The sequence below is a fragment of the Prunus dulcis genome, chromosome 1 (genome assembly GCF_902201215.1).
Source record: "Prunus dulcis chromosome 1, ALMONDv2, whole genome shotgun sequence".
Classification (NCBI taxonomy): Eukaryota; Viridiplantae; Streptophyta; class Magnoliopsida; order Rosales; family Rosaceae; genus Prunus; species Prunus dulcis.
In genome coordinates this window covers 25337993-25361071 of record NC_047650.1, presented here as the reverse complement: position 1 = coordinate 25361071, position 23079 = coordinate 25337993, and the positions used below count along the sequence as shown (strand labels likewise).

The window sequence follows — 23079 nt, the reverse complement described above, 5'->3', positions numbered from 1 at the left end:
GGGGCAATTTCGTCAACCCAAAATCCTTGAGCATAAAAGCGTGTCTGAAACTCCCCTAATTACATATTAGGGCTTGAAATTGGTCATCTGGATTTATAGTTCTTCAAAAATTGGGATTAGTGGTTGAATTTCGAGCCTTAATATGAAATTGGGAGAATTTCATACAAGCTTTTACGCTCCAGGGTTTTGAGTTGACGAAATTGTCCCTTGCATCATTAAAGAAATTGACAATAATACTAACATGTCCTTGAATTGCTACAAATACGAACTACAATGGTAAAATTGACGAAATTTAAACTACATGGTCAAAAGTCGTTGAAGTGTCAAACTACAGAGACCAAAAGTGACATTGACCTAGTTTTTTCCTCTAGACTCAAAATTTGAGTCCATAAATTTATTAATTTGTTTAAAAATAGTTAGTTTCTAACTTTTTTTTGTCGTTAATTTTTCTTGATATCACTTTTGTCTTCGTGATTTAAGTTTCTAATTATTTTAACTGAAAAGGATTGAAATTCCAAAACATAACGTTATTTATGACTTGTTTCCATTTTATTTTTTTTTGGTTTATTTATGACTAGTTTACATGATTTTTTGTAGTCAGATTTTAAAAAAAAGTTCTGCAAATGCAGAACATCAGCAATGTTTAAAAATAAAAAAAAGGAACATCAACAACGTTTTAAAAATAAAAAATAAAAAGAACATCAGCAACGTTTCTAAATATTTTTTAAAAAAAAATGGGATGATGCCTTATGTTTTCTTTAATATTTATAAACGTTGCTGATGTTCCTTATTTTGACAAATTTCGATGATATTTCATATTTTTCAGACACCGGAAAAAAAAAAAAAAAAAAAAAAAACCCAAGCAGTTCAGTTATCTCTTCGCGCAGGCTTGCTTCTAGTTTTCTTTGTGGGCTCCATAATTTTGCCTGGACTGGAATGTCAGGCCTAATTTGGCCTGATCTTGGGCAAAAACCCTAATTATCTGTTTGGCCTGCTCTCATTGGAGGATTCATTCTATAGTGAGAGAATGTCATATCTCTTAACCGTTGGATCATGTTAACTAATTTGATCTCTTAACCGTTGGATCATGTTAACCAATTTGATCCAACGACTAACCAATTTAATCCAACAATTAATAAATAGGGTCTCATAGAATTCTTGTCCATTGGAGATGAGCAGTGGAGCCATATATAAGGCCCTTCACTATAGAATTCTTGCCCATTGGAGATTAGCAGTGGAGCTAAGCTAGTCATTCTATAGTGAGAGCCCTTAGATGATGCCATATATCTTAGTTGTTGGATCAAATTGGTTAGTTTAATCCGACAGTTAAGAGATATTGCCTCATCTAATGACCTTAGATAAAGCCGTCACTATAGAATTTCGCAAGCTAAGTGATAATGATGTGGTCTAACTACACAATTTACTTGCTTTTCCTTCTGCGCTGAAATGGGCTTGTGGGGTTTCAAAAGCTTCTTTCTTGGGCTCGAAGCAAAGAAAGAAAAAAATCATGGGGTTTTGCAAAATCCTAAAACACATATATGTTAAGTCACAAGTCAAAAATATGTATCGTTCTTGCGAAAGTTGAAGTCAAACGAGCTTGAAGCCGCTAGGTAGGTATTTTCGACATATATAAATCTCATGTTCATGCTCTTTTTGTATATTTGTTCCCTAATAAATCCATTGTGTAAACCGTTTATTCTCCACGTATCTTGTATAGCCTGGACTTGGATTGAGGCCAAGGCCTATACTAGATCTCCTAGGTTGAGATGCTCTTCGGAAGAGACCTGCACACTTCGACAGCTATTAGAATAGGAGTGAACTGGGGTTTTGTCCCAGTTGAACTCCCTCCGATGGTAAAGTCAGATATGGTTTTGAGATGGAGAGAAAATGGATGTAGGGTTTGTAATATGAGAATACTTATTACCTTTGTCCAGAGTTGGGTGAGGGGTATTTATAAGGAGAGAAGGAGAGGCAAAGATATTCTTGAGGAGATCTTTATCTTCCTTCCTTCTGGTGGGACTGGGTCACATTAAATGACTTGTCCTGATCACCATGTTGCCTGACAGAGATTAGGTGGCGAAGTGACACGTGGCTTTGGATGGGAAGTACATTAATTGGTCTCTTTCCATCGCTAGGTTGTTGATCAGATCGGAGGAGTGATTGACTTGACAGAGGTCTGATCACGCCTGCATATAATCAATGTGCCTCTAGTAGTACACGGCACCACAGTGGTAAGGTCAATTATCGACTACCCGAGCAGAGTTTCGCATTTATCCTATCAGGTTTCGATTGGGGAGCTTCTTGTCGATACCTAGGGTATTACATATGAGGTTTAAAATATCGGTGATATCGGAAATATCGGTAGTCCAAAAACACGGAAATTTCGATGGAAATATCGGGATATTATCGATATCGATAAAAATTGAATAAAAACCACGGAAATTGTAAGAAAAACTTGGAAATTTTTATTGGAACTTTGGAGGATGCTTATTTAATCAATTATATATTAGTTTATCACAAAAAATTGGAAGGAAATGCATTGCATGATGGATTTAACTAATTTAAGTTGATTATATAGCGAGCTGACAAACACTGTGAGTGTAGAAAATATGTAGTAATTAATGAAAGAAGATTAAACACACCACAATCATTTATATATAATAATTTACTACAATATTTTACATTTTAAAACCAGCTCGCCATTAGTTATTATATATATTAGATTACATAGACAATAAACACAAACTGACGACCAGTGCAATGGTTAAGAGGCTGCCAACTTCGCAAGGGGGCTGGGTTCGAGCCCCAGCATGCGCAGGTGAGGGAGTTTTACATGTTTAATTTTTGAAATTTCATCTCGCGATATATTGACCATTTGAAAGAGAATATTGAACGAAAATATCGCAGCCGAAATATCCTCGAAAATATCGCAGCCGAAATATCGATATATTGACGATAAATAGAAGGTTATGTGCCAAAATATCGTCTGCCCAAAAAAACGATATTTTCGCCGAAATATCGGCGAAAATATCGGCATTTAATACTATGTATGATTGGGTCGGTAGAAAGGTGACCCAGCCTACCATAGCCACGTGGTGTCTTCTAATAGACTCAGCTCGCAGTGGTGGTATGAGCTATTAACACATGGCATGCAGCAGAGTAATATTAAAAGAAGAAATAATATAAATATATGGCAATGGCGACAGTGGCACCACCACCCGTGAGACACACAGGTCCCATGATGAAAGCCTGCAAAGCTTGGTTTGGAGGAACCCCAAGAGCAGATTATTCGAAAGATTAGAATAACACTCTTCTCCAAGAATGTCAAAATACTCGAGAAGGGTAAGGTTTAATCTCTCCACATTTATATTATCTACTTAGTTATGTATTTTGATTTAATTTTGTATGATAATGAATATTGCTGTTAATTTGGGTTTTTCTTTTCTTTTTGCTGTAATGTTAATTAGTGTGTGGGTATCTGATAAAGAGCGCTAAAGAAAAGAAACTTAGAATTAAAGGTCCAGTCCGCATGCCTACTAAGGTTCTTCATCACTACTAGCAAGTCCCCTTTTGGAGAAGGTACGTTTTAAATCTTATCATATACATTATTTTCGTGCAGAAAACCTGATTGTTTTATATAACTTCTCGTTACTTAATAGGAGAGATAGACATAAAATGTTCATATTATAGCGTTCATTTTCTTTTCTGTCGAAGATGAATATTTATGAATAAGTTGTGGGTGCATATATGTGTATATAGGAACCAACACTCGGGATAGGTTTGAGATGCGAGTTCATAAAAGAGTGATGGACCTCTTCAGCACCCCAGAGGTGGTCAAGCATGTTACCAATATACAGATGGAAGCCCGCGTCGAGGTTGGGGTTACCATTGCCGATGTTTAAATAGAGGCTCTAGCTGCTGGAAGCTTCTCTAAAGAGATCTCATTAGTTCATTAGTATGTTTTTAATTTGATATTCTTGTTTTTTTAATAGAGAAAAAAAAATAGACATCATTAATTTGAATGGGAAATTTGCATTTCATTAACTTTAAAATAAAAAAAATTACATAGCCAAAAACACCACTTGCTAGCTTCATCGAAAAGGTGATAGCTTAGATAATTTCCTACAGCTCTTTGAAGCTCTTCTTTTGCAAAATTTGTGCACCAAAAAAGTTTGAAGCAACCCTAGCTATCTGTTCCTTGTCAATAGTAACACCCCCGAGACCAAAAGTCCTACAACCAACAAAATAAAAAAATAAAAAAAAAATCAGAGTAATGTACTTTTTGTGAGAAGATGATGAACATCAAGTAAAGAAAGTCAAAAAAGGCACTGGCAAGTTGCTAGCAGACGTACCTCCAATAATGGTTTTAATTTGAACTTCGAGTTCCACTGCCCCACTCAAAGCATACCCTAATCATATCAAAACCATATATCAGAGATAATTAATTGAACTAAATTTCTTATATAATGGCAGCTGTTAATCACTAACCTTGCTCAAAGCAACTTCTGGTGGTGTTAACCCCATTCTGGCAAATACAAGCGAATGACTGGTCCAAACCAGAAAAGCCACACAAGCCCTCACTTGCCTCACAATCCTTGCAGGCATTGGTGTAATAAGAATCATTATATTGCAGAGAAATTCCAAATTTCCATTTCATTGGATCCCCTTCATCCCCAAACTCATAAATTGATGTGTATGAAGAGCATTGGAGCTTTGGGAGAACCAATGCATAACCTGAGCCAACCCCAACTTGAGAGTCATAAACACAACAAGTGGAAATTGGTGCGTTCTGTTGCAACCCAATGCCAGCCACCCCCTTGCAAGAGTACAACCCTCTGCACACCCGGGAGCCCGACCCGGTGTCACACAAATCTTCATTGGGATCAAACACAGGGGATGTCGTTGAGCAGCCAAGTAGAACAAAGATGTTCTCCTCTCTTATAGTGAAAGGACTGGTCCTGTCTAAGCTGAAGCCACCTGAATTTTGCATAGAAGAGCATGTTGACATAAGCGGGTCTGTGACAACAATGGTGCTACTGTTGTAGTCTATAGAGGAAATGGTGTAGATACCAGTTCCGGTAGAGAATTGAAGTGTTCCTGAGCTGCATTTGATGTATCTAACAAAGTCAGGGTGGCCACAGCCAAATCCAGTGCCAAATGGGAACTTTACTGGGATTGTGCCGCATGTGTCATGACAGAGGCCGTTGATAGGAATGGCATGGCCTGCATGGATGGTGGATGAGACGGCGTGGAGAGGAAGCAAGAGAAAAATGGTGATCAGAAGCAAGGTTTCTAAGGCAGATGGCATAGGTGAGGGTTCAGAAGGAGTTTCGAGATTTTTGAAATGAAGAACTGAAGAACAACAGTAATGCAAGAAGAGTTTCAACTTTCACATGACAATATGAGCAAGTGTTATTGTAAAGGAACACAAAGGGGAGTGTTCTTTTCGGTGGAGGTGACTTAACTTTCAACATCCTTCCTAATTTTTCTTCCTAAAAAGCAGAGCCCATGTTTTATGTGGGTTCTAGCTATAAAGCAATATGCATTTTCAAAAGGATTTAGAAAAGGAGAGAAATCAACTCCATAATAGTAAAAGCGAAGGTGCTTGAGTATGAAACAGGTTTCTGTTTCAGCCCACTGATCCATCACAATTAATTGTTACTTTCTGGTATGTTAGTCCTACCGAGGATGATGGCTTTAGATTTAACAACCTTCTACACTTGCTACCTGAAGGTTTGGAGCGGCCCAAGTCCCAGCTCAAAGTACAAGTCCAATATTATTGGATGCAAATGATCAAACTGCAACAAATCAAAGCAAGAATGAATTTAAACTGTTCATTGATTGCTTACAATCAGATTACTTTGTATTAATATTCAGCCATTATTGATTAAAATTTACAGAAATCTAAATGATTTTGGCGGAAAAAAATGGTGACATTGTATGTACTTGGAAACCAAGCAGTTCTTCATTCCACTGCATCAGTCACGACCTGGAAACTATGATGAGGTTTGCTTGGCTCTTTATTCAACAACCCAAGAGAAACCCAACTGACAAATAAGAAAAGCTATAGCTCAGTGAATTCTCAAGTTAATCTTCCCCAATACCAACTACTTTAGTTGTAGCCAGGATACTGGTTAGGCCCCATCTTTCTATTCACTGTGCTCAACTTGTGATTGTCAAACTTTGGAACTCTTGTGATTTGCGACAATTATACAACACTTTCAAGTAAATATGATCGTCAGACCTATGGTTCACATCACCCCTATAAAGTCATAAGAGCTTTCACATTCCAAACGATCTTCTTTATCACATGCATCTGAAAGTTGCCAGCAAACACTCTGCAACAAAAGCCTCCAGCAATGTGAATTTCACGTGCTTGACTTTAGCCTACAGGCCATACACCTCCACCTCATTGCCATTTTGAATTATTGAAATGTAATTAGTGCTGGGAGCAGAAGCTCAAATTGACAAACTTTGCTCCCAGAAGCACCTAAATTCATGCATTCAGACCAGCCCAATTCTTGAAAGCAACAAGTGCTTCCATTTTCCTGAAATTCCTCTTTCTCAACTTTGACACTTTAAGCTTCTTATGGGTTTCCATGAATGCCTGTTTGTACCTCCACTTATCCACAAAGACTTTCATCTCTTGAGATTTCTCAACAACTTGCATTACCGCATCAAAAAAGCCTCCCTTAACAAGAGCATATAGGAATGCATCAACCATGTTGTGGTCAAATTTAATCCCCTTTTCTCCATCAACTGAAACATTTCTCTTCACCTCATGCCATAGCATCAGAACACAGAAATATTTCTCCACAGAAACATACCCACTAATTAACGATAAATATGTCTGTTCATTAGGCTTATGCTGCAAGAATATCATCCTTCTAAAAGTCCTCCTCGCATCTTCTAGACGCCCAGCTTTACAAAAGGCATGAATAATGGAATTCCAGTCATGGGTACCCACTTCAATTCGAGGATCCTCAACAACCTCATCTAAGAAGGCAGCCATTAACTCTGGCCTATGATTCTCCATTAAACCTGTCATTATTGTTAAGTAACTCCCCTTTAAGTCAGATATTCTTGCTTCCCTCATGTCCCTATACAAAGAAAAAGCCGATTGAAAATCTTGACTTGACATGGATGATTCTATTAGAGCATCATATGTCCCCGTATCTAACTGAAGCCCAGAATTACTAACATCCATGACCAGTTGAGTGGCTTCAGCAGTTCTATGCTCTTTGCAATAAGCCTTCAAAATAGGCACATACACACCAAGCCCCAAGGAACCTCCCTGAGCATTCATTTCATCAAGAATGCCGTGTGCCTTATCTGATAATCCAATATGAACACAAGCATTAACAATACCATACCCAACTGATCTATCTACCACGACTGTTGAAGACTCTAACTTTTGAGCTTCAATGATCAAAGTCGCCAACTCTTTCACACTTGCACTCATAAGATATCCTTTGACAACTTCACAATAAGTTTCTTCACCCAGATTCAAAAATTCTCCATCTCCTTCTCTGAGAATACGCAGAATAGTTGCTGAAACAGATTCTAATTTGCCTGACTTAACATAGCCATTAATCAAATTACTCTGAAACACCCTTTTATTTGAAAAACCAAACCCACCCATCAGTCCCTCTAGCTCAGTTATCTTTTCCTCAAGACCCTTCAATGCATACAAATAAGCAAGAAAACCAAAACTCGATTCGTCAGGCCGAACACCCAAAACCGCCATTGTTTCAACAACTTTTTCGGCATCACTAACCGATTCAAGTTCACGACAACAACCCTCCAACGCTGCATTACAAGCGGCCAAATCCGGTTTCATGGACTCCAACTTCTCATCCAAGGCAATCCTACAATTCTCTTCAAAAACCCGTAAAAACGCAACAAAGTTACCATTTTTCCTACTAATTTCAATGAGAACATTGCCCCATACACTAAATGGCAAGAAAAACCTGTTCTTGAACACACTTTTAATCAAAGCAAAAGCAGGTGCAGCAGTATTGGCACATTTCATAGCATCCAACAAAGTCCCAACAGTTTCAAAATCTAAGAATCCTGGGTTTTTCTCCACGACATAAACTACCGTAGCAAAAGCCCGCTTGAGGTTGTGAATGTCCCCGAGTGAGGACAAATGGGTGATGAGAGAATTAGTGAGGGACTTACTCGGGAAGGCAGAGCTGCCTGTGAGAGTCTTGAAGGACTTCCATGCCTCATCAGTGTTGTGGGTTATAAGGGACTTGTGGAGGGTGGTCTCTAGGGTGGTTATGTGGTCTGGGGCTAGGGTTTTGGGAGGCGGGGTTGGGAGGTCACTGTGAGATTTCTGGGAGGGTGGTAGGTCCCTCTTAAGGGCAAAGACTGAGGGTTGGAGGAAGGAGTAGAGGGTTGGGATTTCAGGGGTTGATGAAAAGGGTCTGTGCGGAAGCAAAGTGAGAGCTTTTCTCCACATTCTATGATCCAAAGACTCAAACTCACTCTTCCCCCTCTGTGCTCTGGTTAATAGAGCTCATGCTTCTTCTTTTTTCTTTTTTTTTCAATAAATAATTTGTATTTAAAACACATTATCAATAGCTGGAATAGCTCAGCTGGTTAGAGCGTGTGGCTGTTAACCACAAGGTCGGAGGTTCGAACCCTCCTTCTAGCGCTTTTTGATTTACTTTTTTTTCCCTCTCGGAAGAAATATAATTTGGATTTCTCTGTTTTCAATTATCACTTGCTGGAATAGCTCAGCTGGTTAGAGCGTGTGGCTGTTAACCACAAGGTCGGAGGTTCGAACCCTCCTTCTAGCGCTTTTTGATTTACTTTTTTTTCCCTCTCGGAAGAAATATAATTTGGATTTCTCTGTTTTCAATTATCACTTGCTGGAATAGCTCAGCTGGTTAGAGCGTGTGGCTGTTAACCACAAGGTCGGAGGTTCGAACCCTCCTTCTAGCGCCTTTTGATTTACTTTTTTTTTTCCTCTCGGAAGAAATATAATTTTGGATTTCTCTGTTTTTAAGGTAATTAAAAGTCAATTCTTTGCTTCTGTCCAACGTCCCTTTTGAATCAACGGAGACATTGAAGCAATCGGCCATGGAAGTATCATCATCAACATCGGAGGTTATAGTGGAAGAATGGAGTGGCTCATCTTCCACCAAACTCTCCAGAACTGCCACCATAACCGCGTTTCCTTCACTCTCTATCCAAAGGTTGCTTCTTTTTTCGGTGCTTTTTGTTTTTGTTTTGTTGTTCATTTCCTTTCTATTAAACATTGAACTTCTTCTCCAAATTTGAAGATCCGGTAGCCGGTTCCACCATCTTTGGCGGCGAATTCTTGAAGCATTTGTACCCGAGGCAAGCTTTTTTTAATTTTTAATTTTTAATTAATCCTGTATTTTCATTTTTCTGTTTTTAATTTCTGGCTTCTATTTGTTGTTATTCAAGAAGGGGAAAAAATTAGGACTCTCTTTTTCTTTTAATTTGGTATGCAGGGCTTTCCCAGCAGTGTAACTCCGGATTACGTCTCTTTTCAAGTCTGGGATTTACTCCAGGTAAATATACAAAACAAATATATGCAGCTCATGATATCTACTGCTCTAATAATTAAATTAGTAGATGATTAGTACTAATTATCCAGCATGATTAATTTCTTAATTTCCTTTTTCAAGGGTCTTTCTACTTACATAAGGACCATGCTTTCTACACAAGTAAGCATCTTATTTACTAATACAGTCTTAATGAAATTCTGCTGGTGATTGCTAAATGAATTAATTGTATGTTTTGTTCACTCTAAGGCTCTACTGAGTGCTATTGGGGTCGGTGAGAAATCGGCTACAGTAATTGGTGCCACCTTTCAGGTACAAATTTTGTATATCTAGCATCAATGTTGGGACTTGGGGTGCTTCATTGAGTATTCGAGCTTGCAATACATAGTAAATGGTTTTTTTTTTGTTTTTTTTTTTTTTTCAACATTGAGAATGATGCAGTGGTTCTTGAGAGACCTAACTGGAATGCTGGGAGGTATCTTATTCACATTCTATCAGGTGTTATACTCTTGTTCTTTTGCTCATTCACAATTTACATTGTAAATTTTGGAAATTTTGTACCCTTTTATGTATGCATGGTACTCGATGCTTTTTTAGGGGTGCCTTTGGCTAGTGGTTCCGTGACCGAAGTTTGCTTTTCTAAGAATTCTCAATTCTATGTTCATCATTTCTTTACCATTTCTTGCCTTGAATCACCTCTTATTCTTCAGGGCTCAAATCTGGATAGCAATGCCAAAATGTGGCGCTTAGTTGCAGACCTTATGAATGATCTTGGTATGACCTAACCATTTGTTCTTTTGTTTTTATTCTAAGTTTGGAGATCATCTTCAAACCCTTATACAATATGTAGTTCAAGGTTGTTCTTTGTATCCTTTGTCTTAAAATGACAAGAAATACTGTTATTTGGTTGCAGGAATGTTGATGGACCTTGTTTCACCTTTGTTTCCATCAGCTTTTGTGTTTGTTGTTTGTTTAGGAAGCATATCAAGATCATTCAGTAAGCTCCTATATAAATTTAATATATTATGAAAATATAGTAATCTGTATAATGTGATAGTTGATATTTGTTGGCTAAGTATGTCATAATTATAAAATGAGCATTGATTAACTTATCGGTATCAGTTGTGATGTGCCACAAATTTAAACTTGTGAATGACACTAGTTGGTTTAATGTATTCCTCTTCCTTTTATTCTTACAATGGCAGTTGTACCTTTATCATCTACAAATATTTTTCTTCATCAAGTACATGGACAACAAATGCAGTATAGAGCTTGATCATAATTTTCTATTTTTGTTGTTTTACAATTTTTCTTCTCACTTAGCTGGTGTTGCAAGTGGAGCTACTAGAGCTGCTTTGACACAACATTTTGCTCTTCAGAGTAATGCTGCAGATATATCTGCTAAGGTACAAGCACAATGGTTCTGACTCTTAGACGAGGACTGTCTTATGTATGTTAGCTAGTATTGTCCATTAACATTTTTCTTTACATTGGTAGGAGGGAAGTCAAGAGACAGTGGCAACAATGGTTGGTATGGCGCTGGGTATGCTTCTTGCTCGCATTACTATGGGACACCCACTAACTATTTGGTTTTCATTTTTGTCGCTCACCATGTTCCATATGTATGGTAAGTACCCCCCATCAATGTTTATTACCATTGACTTTACCAAGGATTAAATTTGACCCTTTTGATCACTAAACTTGAATATTACTTTGGCACTTGTGTCAGTTTATTGGTTGTGATAGAATGAACAGTTCATATATACAAAACAGGAAGAAAAAAAAATGAAACAAAGTCTTTATATGTTAATAAAACAAGTTTAAAGGCTTTACGTGTTTTTTCTGTGCAGCAAACTACATGGCTGTTCGGTGCCTTGCATTAAATTCTTTGAACCCTCAGAGGTGCTCAATTCTTTTGCAGCATTTTATGAGAACTGGCCAAGGTATGAAGCTACTGTTCCTTGTTCCCTTAAGGCTGATTATCTTTTCCTGGTGCCACAATTTATAATTGGGGTCATCAAAAGAACTTTCCTGAAAAACAGCATATTGGCAGCTGTACATGATCTAAACTGCCCCATTCCCCATCTTTGCAATGGTCATAATTTAAAGTGATTTGACAAAATGACTGTCCAATAAATATTTTCCTATGGAATATTGGGTTTAACCTGCCTTAGCACTCTGCTATTGAAAAATGCGAGAACTTGAGTGATATGTTGACTCTCATGTAACATTAATTTCTGTGACAATCCATGTTTGATGTTGCAAGAGTACTGTGCTTGGTTTCAGTTCACTTCACACTTCATCTTTATCTTATTTTAGTGAGATTTTAATTCCTGCATCTGAATTTGTTTCCAGTTCTCTCCCCTGAGCAGGTCTCTAAGATGGAGCACATTTTACCTGTATGGGCATCTTCATGGAGCTCAAAGAAAACAGAGTTAATACACGTGAGAGTATCTTTAGGTGTCAGAGTATCCTCACTAAATCACCTGGAACTGTGAGTTTCTTTGCTCTCCCTGTAAACTTCATTTTCCTTTAGGTCTTAGGTTAAAAAGCGGTAACTTCTGGTAGCAGTCTTGTAACAGTTGTTGTGGAAGCCCGGTCCACCATTGGATCGCTGCTGTGCATATCTTTAGATGTTTGGCTTTCAATATTGTGGTTTGATAGTAACTACTTTTGCAACACAAGCAGCTCTGAGCTGGCTCTTAGTCATATACGACTGACAATTTGAGTGACAATCTTAATCAGGAGGGACTTATTACATTTTGCGGGATCTCATTATAAGAAAGGTTGATGTCTGCTTTGTACTTCCGACAATTGAGTTGCTACCATGAACTTTGCTATTTATTTTGTTGTTTCTCTGCTGGACTTTTTAGCCAAGTACTTGCTAATGGAGAGGAAAGGAAACATCTGCATTGTTATGCACAAAGATTCAACTGCCACAGATGTCTTGCAGTCATTTTTACATGCAAATGCTATGGCAAATCTTATAGATAAACACCGAATTCTACATTCTGAAAGCCAAACATGGATGGATAAACACTATGAAGAATTTATCCAGAAGGTACTATATTTTACAGCTTAATGCAGTCAAAAGATTTAGAGAGGTTCGCTGAACATCTTATCCTTTCATTATATTGCAGTTAAAGGTATCGGGTTGGAAAACAGAACGTCTTTTATCACCTACAATCGTCTGGAAGGCAAATTGGATCTGTGGGTCTTCAGATGAGAAGATTGACTAGGTAATCTTTAGTAACTTTATTTAAAATGCGGAAAAGAGCTGAATGTGATGGTCTGTAATATTGACTTGAAGTGCTTTGACAGGGAGGTTGCCATTGATGGGATCTTGGTCATCTGCCAAGATAAACTGTTAGATGGTGTACAACAACCACAGGATTTTTAGAGCTGCTATTCATGATTTCACCCTCAGTTCTGGCTACTTACCGGAAGAAGGGTCTCACCATGTCTGTATTGGAGCAGATAAATTTTCTCTGGGTGGCAAAATGTTACACATTAATCTACGTTATTCTACAAAAAAAGAAAAAAATTTGGGTGACAAGATGAAGTTTCTTTATAGCTCAACTAGTGTGGGATGAGGTAGACTAATGCGAAATCTTTGGTTCAAATCTTTCAGTTAAAACAAAGGAAAAAGAACAAAAGAAAACAATGATATAAAATGGAATTATTCAAAAAAGTACATCAATGAAACAGAAATCTGATAGAATATTTTACAAATTCCACTAAAATATTTGTATGATTTCCCCATATTTTCTGTTTTGTATAAACTGCATCTTTCTCCAAAGACCAAAGGGAATAAGTGTCTTTGGGATATTCGGAAGAACCTGCAGAATCAATAATCTTCATGACTCATGAGGGCGTTGGTATTATTTATAAATTCTTGTTTTACACGATTTCCGGACAAAGGCTAAGCAAATCTTTTCTTCTTGTTCCTTTTTGTTATCACCGGACGAGGACTTTGCAGTTGAATATTCACTTGCGATGCCCTGATGATGCCATAAGGACTGCAATAGCCGTAATAAACATAAACAACATGCTGAAAAGCAATATATATGTTCTTCGGGATGATTTTCGGTACTCTCCAAACAGAAGGACGCCCCAAAAAGTGCTCACCAGTGGAAGTGCCTGCCATTACAACCCCAAATTCCATGTAAATAGGCATGCTAAAAACACTAAAAATGTATGGAACGTCACACACCAAGAGACAAGTTGATCATCACTAAATGCATGCATGTGTTTATGTCATGAAACGAACCTGAACTGCATCAGCTGCTGCATATCCTGCAGCTTGACCTCCCATAAACTGGAGACCATTGCCAAATCCACATAGGAGACCAGCCAAAAGGGCCCAGCCCCTACCATTCCAATCTCTCAGATAAGCTTGGAAGGATGTTTTGGGTGAGCCCAGTACAGGGTGGTAAAGGAAGGTGATGTTTAGAATGATGGCAAGGACAAAGCAAGATAATGAGAAGTAGAAAAACGCAGTATAAACAACCAAATGAGGAACTCCTGTCTTCAAAGTGTTCCACTGGTCATTTGTGGCCAAGTTGAATGCAGGCGAGAAGAGAGAAAAGCAAACTCCGGCGAAGAAAGTTATTCCCAATCCAATAAAAGTGCTCTTCCCAAAAACCTGCACAAGCAGAATAGAGAAGTTCACATATTAATGCATCAGATATTGGATTTTCAATACTGAATGAGAAAAGCAATATGAAGTAGAACCACCAACCTTAATTGATCTTCTGTTCTCAAGCTGTACAAGAAAACCTGCAGTTCCAGCCTTGGCCTTCTGAGCAGGGTCATTTCCGTTCTCCAGATCCTTCGACGCAGCTGTGGATATCCAAAAATATCGAAAGATACTTACATAACTCATAAACAGTAAGAACACAAGTATAGAATAGAACGTTATAACTTCTGAGAATTTCTTACCCTCATTTGGGATCATGGAAGTATTGGAAACCCTGTCATAACATTAAAATTGGTGTTATGTCATCGTTGATACAAAAGAAATTAATAAGCCACAAGATTAAAATCAACCACTACAGTACAGCATTTAAATATTTGATAGCCAATCATGGAAAACTATGGCATAATTGTCAATTAGGAGATCACATAATGCTCTTGTCCAATAAAGAGTGGCCAACTAGGAAAACCAGTGAAAAGAACACTTATTTCAGACTACTATAGGAAGAAGAAACGTACTTCACTGCATCTATGTGATCACTAGACAAGCTGTCAAGTTTTACTTTGTTATCAGCTGCATTGGATGAGTGAACAGCAGCGCCAAGACAAACAGCAATCAAGAAGCAACCGACCCCGGGAAAAAGAATATCGGCTCTATTAATTTTATCATCTAAGAAATAGTTAAAGGTTGTGCCTGTTACATTTGAAAGGAAGAGAGTCACAAGTAAGTTCAGAACATTGCCAATCATAAAGATATATACATCCAAGTGTTGTGAGATAGACCTATGACAACGGTGATGCTTGAAGTGATCACTTCTGTCACTGACAAACCAACAAAAGCCCAAGCATACTGTGTGGAAAGATTTCCGAGGCTGAGGACCACTCCGCCCGTCATTGCAAACAAAACACAGGGCCAATTATCCTGCACATGTCATCCAAGAAGTTTCAGAAAAACCAGTTGTAACTGGAACCAGCATCAGTCATCATGGAAGATCCAAGGCGCCTGCTAAAATCAGTTGACCAAAATGGACTCTAAATGGGATCTAAGTAGCAGGAGCCACTGACTTGATTGTAAATAGCCAACAAAATAAGGCAATGTCACCAAGCTACAAGAGCCATCTCTGCCAATGACATTATATCAGCACCCCTTTCAGAATTTTGAAGGTATTCAAAAATGCACAAGAAAAGACTCAGTTGTCCTCATTCAGATGAAGATCACAAACACCAGCTCAAAACAACTCATTATTTCTCTGTCCTTCCATAGTACAATAGTGAGACTTGGCTTGGCTTGTGGGTAGTTGGGTTTATATAAAATACAAGCTTACGGAGAACGAATGATTCATATAACAACCATGAAAAATCACCTGTGAAAGTTGAGTTAAAAAATTTGGCATCTCAGGTGTGCTATTGCCTATCTGACCAAATGTTAAAGCAATAAGTATAGCAGCCAAGAAATTTGTGATTGAATAATCCAGATAAGTATGCTGAGGAAGCCGGCCTCGTCGTTCCAGGAGAGTGAGGATAGCAGGCCATGTGCCCAAGAAGATCAAGGCAAGTAGCATGCATGCTATAGCACCTCCTTTGCTTTCCACCACATACATATTTAACCCACTTGAAAAATTCCACTCAGATGGTAAAAAAATCAGCAGAGGAACAGCAGAGAGATCCTGCACAGCACATCGGCGATTCTATACATATCACTGGGTTCCTAGCCCATGAATAAACATGCTATAATTTCAGACAGGGAATATGTTACATGAAACATTTGTACTGGAATTTCCAAAAAAAAAAAAAAAAAAAAGAGAGCAAGTATTGATTACACAAAAGACTAGATGTCTCAGGAGCAAAACAGAAAAAGTGACCAATATGCAAGTCAAAGGATGCCAAAAAATTTCATGGATCCAAAATCATAGGCATAAGATTAGTAGTGATGCAAGAAAGTGAGACTCCAAATACAAACTACATACCATAGCAGAGCAAAACCAATTCTGAGGAACACCAGAATTGGTTTTTCTCATCTACCACTCAGCATATGCAAGTCTAAGCAAAACAAGGAAAACCCAAAACAAAACAAACAAAAAACTAACAAACAAGCAAACAAACTTTGAAAGTATGTGGAGTTGGTAGCGTGAGAAAGATCACCTACAATCCGAAAAATGATGAACCCAACTATTTGGGTGAACCCAACTATTTGGGTGGACCCAAAAGCACTCATTTCATGTCACAATCACAGAAAGAATCTCATATTCTTCTTAAGACCAAAAAAAGGAAAGAAATGAACCTCATATTCTCCTCAGAAGCCTTGGGAATCTTTCAATGAACCCCATTTGATATGAAACCGGTTTGCTCAATAAAAACAGTAGCTTTTGGAGGATGCAAGACCATGAACCAGAGAAGGCGAAGAACTTGTAGTTGTAGATGTAGCGGTTTGTTGAAGGTGTTGAAAAGTACGTCTTTTAGACAGTGCTTGGTTTTCAGAATATCAATGGTTTAAGACTCCGCTGAACTGGAATCTTGAATGAATCTGTGTTTCCTGAGATGGACTTTTGCTTTCGTGGAAATTTCCACGGCTAGTGTCATCATTGCCCAAAATAGTCAACATATCGCCTTACTTGATGATGCCATCTCTTAAAGAAAGTAGAATATTTTATCTCGATCATAGTAAATAGTTGCCAATTCCAAACTTTAATCGACGTAAGAAGGGTGAATGATCCAAATGGTCTCTTAATTATTGCTTCTTTATCATTTTGGTCCATCAACTAAAATTTTTAATTCAAACATCCTCAAATTTTTTATTTTGTACCAAGATGGTCCATTCGTGACAAATTCTGTCACTTCTGATCACGCGATGGCCACGTGACTGAGTTTTGAAGGGTAGATGCGATTTTTTGAGAAGCTCTATCGAAGGGTATGACTAAAATGGTCCATCAACTATTGCTTCAATATCATTTTGGTCCACCAACTAAAATTTTCATTTGAACCGTCATTCCACTTTTTTTTTTTTTTGGGTATCAAAATGGTCATACCATCAAAGTCCGTCAATTTTATTGTTATTTATTTTTTGTATTTATCTTATTTTAAAATTTTTAATTAATTTAAACAATAGAGAAAAAAATATTACTTTTTTAAGTCCATGTCATAAAAAAAAAAAAGCCATGTTGGTGGTGAGATTCAATTTTTTCAATTTTAAAATTAGATACAAGTTCCTATAATAGTTTTCTTTAATTTTTAATTATTGTTTGCTCTTTTAAAAAATTTGTTATTATATATATATATATATATGTGATTTTAATTAATTTAAACAATAGAGAATTTTTTTATTATTAATTGTTAGGTCAGTCTCACCAAAAAAAAAAAAAAAGACATGTGGCTAGTGAGATTCAATTTTTTAAAATTTTCTAAGTTTTATAATAGTTTTCTTTAATTTTTAATTATATATTACTATTTTAATTCATAGAGACATTTTTACTCCTCAATTTAACAATAAAATTGATATACTTTAACAGTAGGACCATCTTGATACCAAAAAAATAAATAAATAAATAAATTTGAAGGACAGTTCAAATGAAAATTTTAGTTGGTGGACCAAAATGATATTGGAGCAATAGTTGGGGGACCATTGAGATCAATAACCCTTTTAGAGGAGGATACTCACCTAAAATTACGGTTTTGTCCCTCGATTTCACGGAATAATACACAGACTTTGACGGATAGACCATCTTAGTACAAAATAAAAAGTTTAAAGACGTTTGAATTGAAAATTTTAGTTGGTAGACCAAAATAATAATGGAGCAATAGTTGGGGGACCATTTAGGTCAACCCACGTAAGAAAGTTATTTATTTATTTTTTAAAATGAAAGAAAAATAGTAGTATCAGTGACATCATCAAGTCTCTTTTAAAATGAAGCAATTTTTGCGTCCGAAATTAAGGGAAAATGCATAACCCCCTTTTGTAATATAAAATATAATATATAGTTATTCATAATAACACCCTTGAGTTTTTCAGTGTTTTCACAAAATCCTTTGCGATTTTATAAATTACACGAACACCACCTTTGCGGTTTTATAAATTACATGAACACCACCTAAGTGTTAAATTGATTTCATAAAACACATTTCTGTTGATTTTCGTCCAAAGATTGATGGTTTTATATAAAAAGATTTCTTCAAATGACAAAGTTAGCCTATGAGATTAGATTGCACATGCATTAGTTGAAGTTAATTTTGTCATTTGCATAAGCTTTTTTTTTATATAAATGAAATCATCCATATTTGGACGAACAATCAACGAAAAGAGGTTTTGTGAAAACAATCTGAAATCTCAACGGGTGTTCGTGTAATTTTTAAAACCTGACCAAAAAATAAAAAAGGGATGTCAATGTAAATAACTCTAAAATAAAATGCCAACAACAATTAAAATATAATACGAGTTGCCTTGTTCATACAAAGTTTCCTTACTATGAAACTTTTTTGTTTTTTGGCCGGAAAAATAAAAAAGTGCCTCTGTTTTAGTTGTTAGCGATAAAATTAGGTGGTTCTGCTTATTTTCATTTTTTTCTTTCAATTCATGCTTTGATATCAATATTGGCACCCAAAAATTTGATGGGGATGAAACATCGTTGTTGACAATACACAGCATTGAGTTGTGAGCATTTTAGCAGTCACTGCTTAGTTACCATGCTACATCAGACCTCTCCATATCAATACTGGATGACACTCTTCGTCACACGTACGTATCCAAATTGGAACTTTCGAATGAGAAGAGTAACAGTGACACGTTATGTTTTCATTCAGAAGAGTACGCACGTGTCAAAAAGAGAAGTTTCTATAACAAGGGGCCCCATGACAGCAACCCCTTCAATTCTTAACACGAGGCCAAGAGATAACATAACAGTCCCCTTGTCACGACCAAAACCGGAAATAAACGATCCCCTTGTTATCATCAGAAAACAATTCCAATGTGCTTTGATTACTCGTAATCACCAACATATGTTTTGATGAAAATAAGGCAACATACTAATGCTATATACAGAGTAATGGCTCATGCGGCAAGTGGCTGTTAACCGTTGATCAAGTAGGTCTCATAACACATCAACCGTTAACAGCCACAACACAGAGCCACTTGCATGTAGTGTGCAACTGTCGCCAGCACAATTTAGGGGATCTCTGGTAACATATTAACCTGAAATTTTAAACTCTTAAAAGACCAAATAGAGAAGGGCAATTGAGGACATATAACTAAAGAGAAAAATCAACAAATTTAGGTGCAAAATTCAATGGTTTTTCTTTCTCCCTATTGTGTTCAGAGTATGTATGTACCAATCCAAACATTTAAGATATAGCAATGCATCAGACAAATTGAACTTCAGGATTATCCTCCCCAGAGCCAGATTCTGAGTTAACTTCCTTGGAAACTTCTTTGGAAACCTGCAAGAAGTTCCCCAGCAACCTCTGATCCAAAACCATATTAGGTACCTGCAGAGTGCAGAGCAAAGTAACTGAGTAAAGATTGCACCAGGACACACAAACACAAATAACACATAAAACATTCGAGGCAGGGACCAACCTTGTCTCCAAAGAAAATTTTGGTATTGTCAGCTATGGCCTCGATGAATTTAAGCTCAAGAAATTGTGGAGTAAGCTTCAACTTGTTTGCTTCAGCTTCTCTCATTACTTTATAGAAATCAGCATCCGCAAGGCTCTTTTCCCTCGCTGTATACATCTGATTTTCGATTTCCGCCTGCCTCCTGGAACTGTCCTTCTCCGTTAACTTTTGTTCCATGAGAATCTTGCTCACATTGGCATTCTTCTCAGCCTCACTGATAGCCATCTTCTTCTTGGTTTCTGCCTCTTTCTCCACCACTCTCTGTCTCTCTATAGCAATTAAGACCTACACAGTAACACCCAACACCCCTGATATGATAAAGCATCCTGTAACTGTAAGAAAAGGTTAGCCTAAAATCTCACTACAGGTTTTTTTTCTTTCTTTATAAGGCATGCATGTCAGATGTTTGGGCATCAAGTACTTGGAAGAGTAAAATTGAATGCATAAGAGACTTATGTGTCAATTGCACTGGAGAACTGTAATGTTTAGGGAAAATGTGTAAACAAAATTGTAAAATTCAACAAAAAACCTAAAAGAGCAGGAAGTAGAATCAGAAAAGATAAATTCTTGCATAAGTTAGATGCAGTGTAAGGATACACAAATTTCTATTTTAGTAATCATCCAACGTTTGCAACAAAACTATGGATGAAGAAATAGAATGAAATGAACTCTTCTTATCTTTACCTTAGTCCGTTCCTCTTCCATTTGTTCAAAGTTGCGTCTTATACTCTCTGGGATGGCAGGCTTTGTAACACGTACATTGATAATTTCAATTCCTGGAGCATAACGTGTACAGTCACCCTGAAGAGCTTCTTTCATCTTTTCATCAATCTGAAAAGGTTGAATATATTGTTTGGTTGGTAGACAAGGAAAAAATATGAGATTTTGGACATAACTAAAAGATAAAAAAAATTCAAGCCATGAATATTATAAAACAAACTATCTCATTAATACAGGACGTTCCAAAATGGTAAAAGAAAGGGAAGTGCCACAAGATCCTTAACAGCATCAGAAGCTCAACAAATATCTATAGCAGCAACAGCAAAGCACCTAATCAACAGCTCCTTTGTGGAGACATAACAATAGAACGCATGACTGACCCCAGGAGGAAAACATCAAATCAAATGCCAGAGCCAACAAATAATTTTTTCCCAATGTATGCCACGACCCTCAGGTTCACATCACAAAAGAGAAAAGGAAAAAAGTTATGCTCTGTATCGGGCAGACTACATATGGTGTTGAGAAACTACATATGGAAAAAGGGTACAGTCATTTGCTTACCTGATCGAACACATCAATGTATACTTCTTGAAGAGAATGTGAGCTGCAGAACTGATTGATCTCATGATGAATTTTGTCATATATCCACGTGTTGTCATATTGCACACCATAATTGAGAAGTGTCTCATACACAAATTCTTTACGAAGCCGGTTTACAACCTGAAAAAGGAACCCCACTCAGTGCACACACATTGAGAATATTGGAAATCTGACTTCTCAGTAATATAGCCCTACCTCTATCTTCTCAAAATTGATCATGACACCTCCTTTTGTACCACATGGAATATCCCTCACCTGCAATTGTTTTGACAGAAGGGTTCAAGTGTAAGAATGGAAAGACAAAATCCTAAATTTTCAGAGCGTCAACAAAGTTACCTGATCAGTCTGAAGGGTGACTTGAACAGGTTCAAACTGGGTTACCAAGGGCAGCTTGAGATGAAAACCTGAAATTTGAAATAATTAGAAGCAGAAAAAATTTAAGTCCCTATGCAAGCAACTGCTCAAGGCAAATTACCTGGATCAGTAATAGTCTTCAGAAGTGCACCTCCTCTCCAATATACCCCGACATGACCTTCTGGAACTTGGTGAAGAATGGATAATGATGTTGATGGAAGCATCGTCTGTAAATATCAACACATCCCAGGTTTTAAGAATTTAACATAATACTCGAAGTTCCCTGGCTAGCATATCAAAACAATTAGCAAAAATTGTATCCAATCTACTACGGCTATCATTATGGAAGCATGCCTCATGACTCGTTCTGAATGATGATCTATTTTGTATTTGACCAGTAACCTGAGTAGGTCGTTATAGACACATGTATTAAGCCAAATGCTACACTTAACAATCACAATTGTTTGAGGTAATTGCTTGACATGCCAGGAATAATCTTAGTTTCCGCATCATAGAGTGCCATGCTGTATTTAATATAAGTCATGCATCAAATTCCTGAAAGACAATTGAGATAGCTGAAAATGGATTCAAAACCATTATAAAAAAAATCACATGCTTCGAAATCAATTCTTTGCTTTTAATAAAGAGGTAAATTACTATGGAATAAGCACATAACAAGAGCAGATTCACTTTACTAGATACATGCAAGCTTTACAAAAATTTAAGCATTAATGATACGAACAAACGCATTAAGAAACTGTAAACTACATGAAAAACGAAATTTAAGCGTGCAATACGTGAAAATCAAGAGCAGCGACATTGTATACAAGCTAGAGCAATTAGTTCAACCAGAACCAAACTTAAGCTCGAAGGCAAAACCTAAAGTGTGATGGAAGAAAAGAATAACCAAAAATACAAAAGAAATCGGTAGTGAAAAAAGAGTTTGATGAAGAATGTGACAAAAGAGGACATCGCCATGGTTCTCAGGACGAGAGTAAAGCATAAGGTGTGATAGGGGTTACCAAGGCGAAGATGGCTAGGAAACCGAAGAGTACGAAGAGAACGGCCGAAGAATCGCCACCTCCGCCTGGAGCCGGAGGCTGAGGACGATGATGTGGAGCTCCTGGTCTCTGCTGCTGTGGATCCATGGCGGTTTCTCTCTTTCACTGTCTCAGAGCTCTCACGCCTTTTCTTCTTTGTTTTCCTTTTTAGGAAATTGGATTCGGAGATTTGGCTATTTGGAGGGCGAGCCTAATGGGTCGGTATTGGATTATGGCCGTCGGATGAAACGGAAAATTACACGTGGAGCATATTTAGATCCACTATTGTGGGTCCAAAGTTTTAGTCCAGCTTCCATGAAATTCATGTGTACGTTTGGCGCTATTTCGCCGTTGCAACGGCTTCCTTCCCGTGGTGACCAACCAGAAAAAACTAAAAATACTTTTTTTTGAACACAACTAAAATTTGAAGATTTCAACCTAAAAAACTTTAAAATTCAGAAATTCGGCTCATTCGATATTTATATTAAATCAACGAGAGACAGTCTCTCTTTTTTTAAAAAAAAAT

General features: G+C 37.2%; 5 protein-coding genes, 3 non-coding genes and 1 pseudogene across 12 annotated transcripts; 5 read left to right on the top strand and 4 right to left on the bottom strand.

Annotated features, from left to right (window-relative positions):
• The first annotated feature begins 3144 nt into the window (after positions 1 to 3144).
• Positions 3145 to 3902, top strand: LOC117617225 (annotated as a pseudogene).
• Positions 3903 to 4012: 110 nt separating this feature from the next.
• LOC117615603 (pentatricopeptide repeat-containing protein At1g69290) lies at positions 4013 to 8492 on the bottom strand. 2 transcript variants are annotated; one of them, XM_034344711.1, is made up of 5 exons: positions 5947 to 8492; positions 5071 to 5798; positions 4489 to 4977; positions 4353 to 4409; positions 4013 to 4231 (listed from the first exon to the last, which is right to left on the bottom strand). In XM_034344711.1, the coding sequence occupies exon 1, from the start codon at positions 8462 to 8464 to the stop codon at positions 6497 to 6499; it is 1968 nt and encodes a 655-aa protein (XP_034200602.1). In that variant the 5' UTR covers positions 8465 to 8492; the 3' UTR covers positions 4013 to 4231; positions 4353 to 4409; positions 4489 to 4977; positions 5071 to 5798; positions 5947 to 6496. The 2 variants fall into 2 exon arrangements, with proteins under 2 accessions (XP_034200602.1, XP_034200601.1); XM_034344710.1 differs by having other exon boundaries at positions 4489 to 5798.
• Positions 4188 to 5308, bottom strand: LOC117617217. Its single transcript, XM_034346509.1, has 3 exons — positions 4489 to 5308; positions 4353 to 4409; positions 4188 to 4231 (listed from the first exon to the last, which is right to left on the bottom strand). The coding sequence occupies exons 1-3, from the start codon at positions 5306 to 5308 to the stop codon at positions 4188 to 4190; spliced, it is 921 nt and encodes a 306-aa protein (XP_034202400.1).
• Positions 8493 to 8585: 93 nt separating the features above from the next.
• Positions 8586 to 8659, top strand: TRNAN-GUU. Its single transcript has one exon. It is a non-coding gene; the product is annotated as a tRNA-Asn (tRNA).
• Positions 8660 to 8730: 71 nt separating this feature from the next.
• TRNAN-GUU lies at positions 8731 to 8804 on the top strand. The gene has a single exon. It is a non-coding gene; the product is annotated as a tRNA-Asn (tRNA).
• A 71-nt stretch (positions 8805 to 8875) lies between these two features.
• TRNAN-GUU lies at positions 8876 to 8949 on the top strand. The gene has a single exon. It is a non-coding gene; the product is annotated as a tRNA-Asn (tRNA).
• A 31-nt stretch (positions 8950 to 8980) lies between these two features.
• On the top strand, positions 8981 to 13112 carry LOC117634422 (protein root UVB sensitive 3). The gene is made up of 16 exons (XM_034368531.1): positions 8981 to 9203; positions 9291 to 9348; positions 9486 to 9545; positions 9663 to 9701; positions 9789 to 9851; positions 9981 to 10037; positions 10250 to 10313; positions 10453 to 10536; positions 10863 to 10945; positions 11037 to 11166; positions 11390 to 11482; positions 11895 to 12033; positions 12285 to 12325; positions 12413 to 12600; positions 12680 to 12778; positions 12861 to 13112. The coding sequence occupies exons 1-15, from the start codon at positions 9088 to 9090 to the stop codon at positions 12776 to 12778; spliced, it is 1314 nt and encodes a 437-aa protein (XP_034224422.1). The 5' UTR covers positions 8981 to 9087; the 3' UTR covers positions 12861 to 13112.
• Positions 13113 to 13203: 91 nt separating this feature from the next.
• On the bottom strand, positions 13204 to 16927 carry LOC117634395 (ureide permease 2-like). Of its 4 annotated transcripts, none has more exons than XM_034368519.1 (8): positions 16516 to 16927; positions 15599 to 15942; positions 15018 to 15156; positions 14754 to 14928; positions 14481 to 14512; positions 14281 to 14381; positions 13810 to 14184; positions 13204 to 13679 (listed from the first exon to the last, which is right to left on the bottom strand). In XM_034368519.1, the coding sequence occupies exons 2-8, from the start codon at positions 15833 to 15835 to the stop codon at positions 13527 to 13529; spliced, it is 1212 nt and encodes a 403-aa protein (XP_034224410.1). In that variant the 5' UTR covers positions 15836 to 15942; positions 16516 to 16927; the 3' UTR covers positions 13204 to 13526. The 4 variants fall into 4 exon arrangements, with proteins under 4 accessions (XP_034224410.1, XP_034224394.1, XP_034224386.1 ...); XM_034368503.1 differs by having other exon boundaries at positions 15599 to 15901; XM_034368495.1 differs by lacking the exon at positions 16516 to 16927 and adding an exon at positions 16202 to 16349 and having other exon boundaries at positions 15599 to 15901.
• Positions 16928 to 19445: 2518 nt separating this feature from the next.
• On the bottom strand, positions 19446 to 22815 carry LOC117615041 (erlin-2-B). Its single transcript, XM_034344019.1, has 8 exons — positions 22536 to 22815; positions 21635 to 21740; positions 21496 to 21563; positions 21355 to 21414; positions 21121 to 21279; positions 20524 to 20670; positions 19801 to 20124; positions 19446 to 19709 (listed from the first exon to the last, which is right to left on the bottom strand). The coding sequence occupies exons 1-8, from the start codon at positions 22659 to 22661 to the stop codon at positions 19584 to 19586; spliced, it is 1116 nt and encodes a 371-aa protein (XP_034199910.1). The 5' UTR covers positions 22662 to 22815; the 3' UTR covers positions 19446 to 19583.
• Between the last annotated feature and the right edge of the window lie 264 nt (positions 22816 to 23079).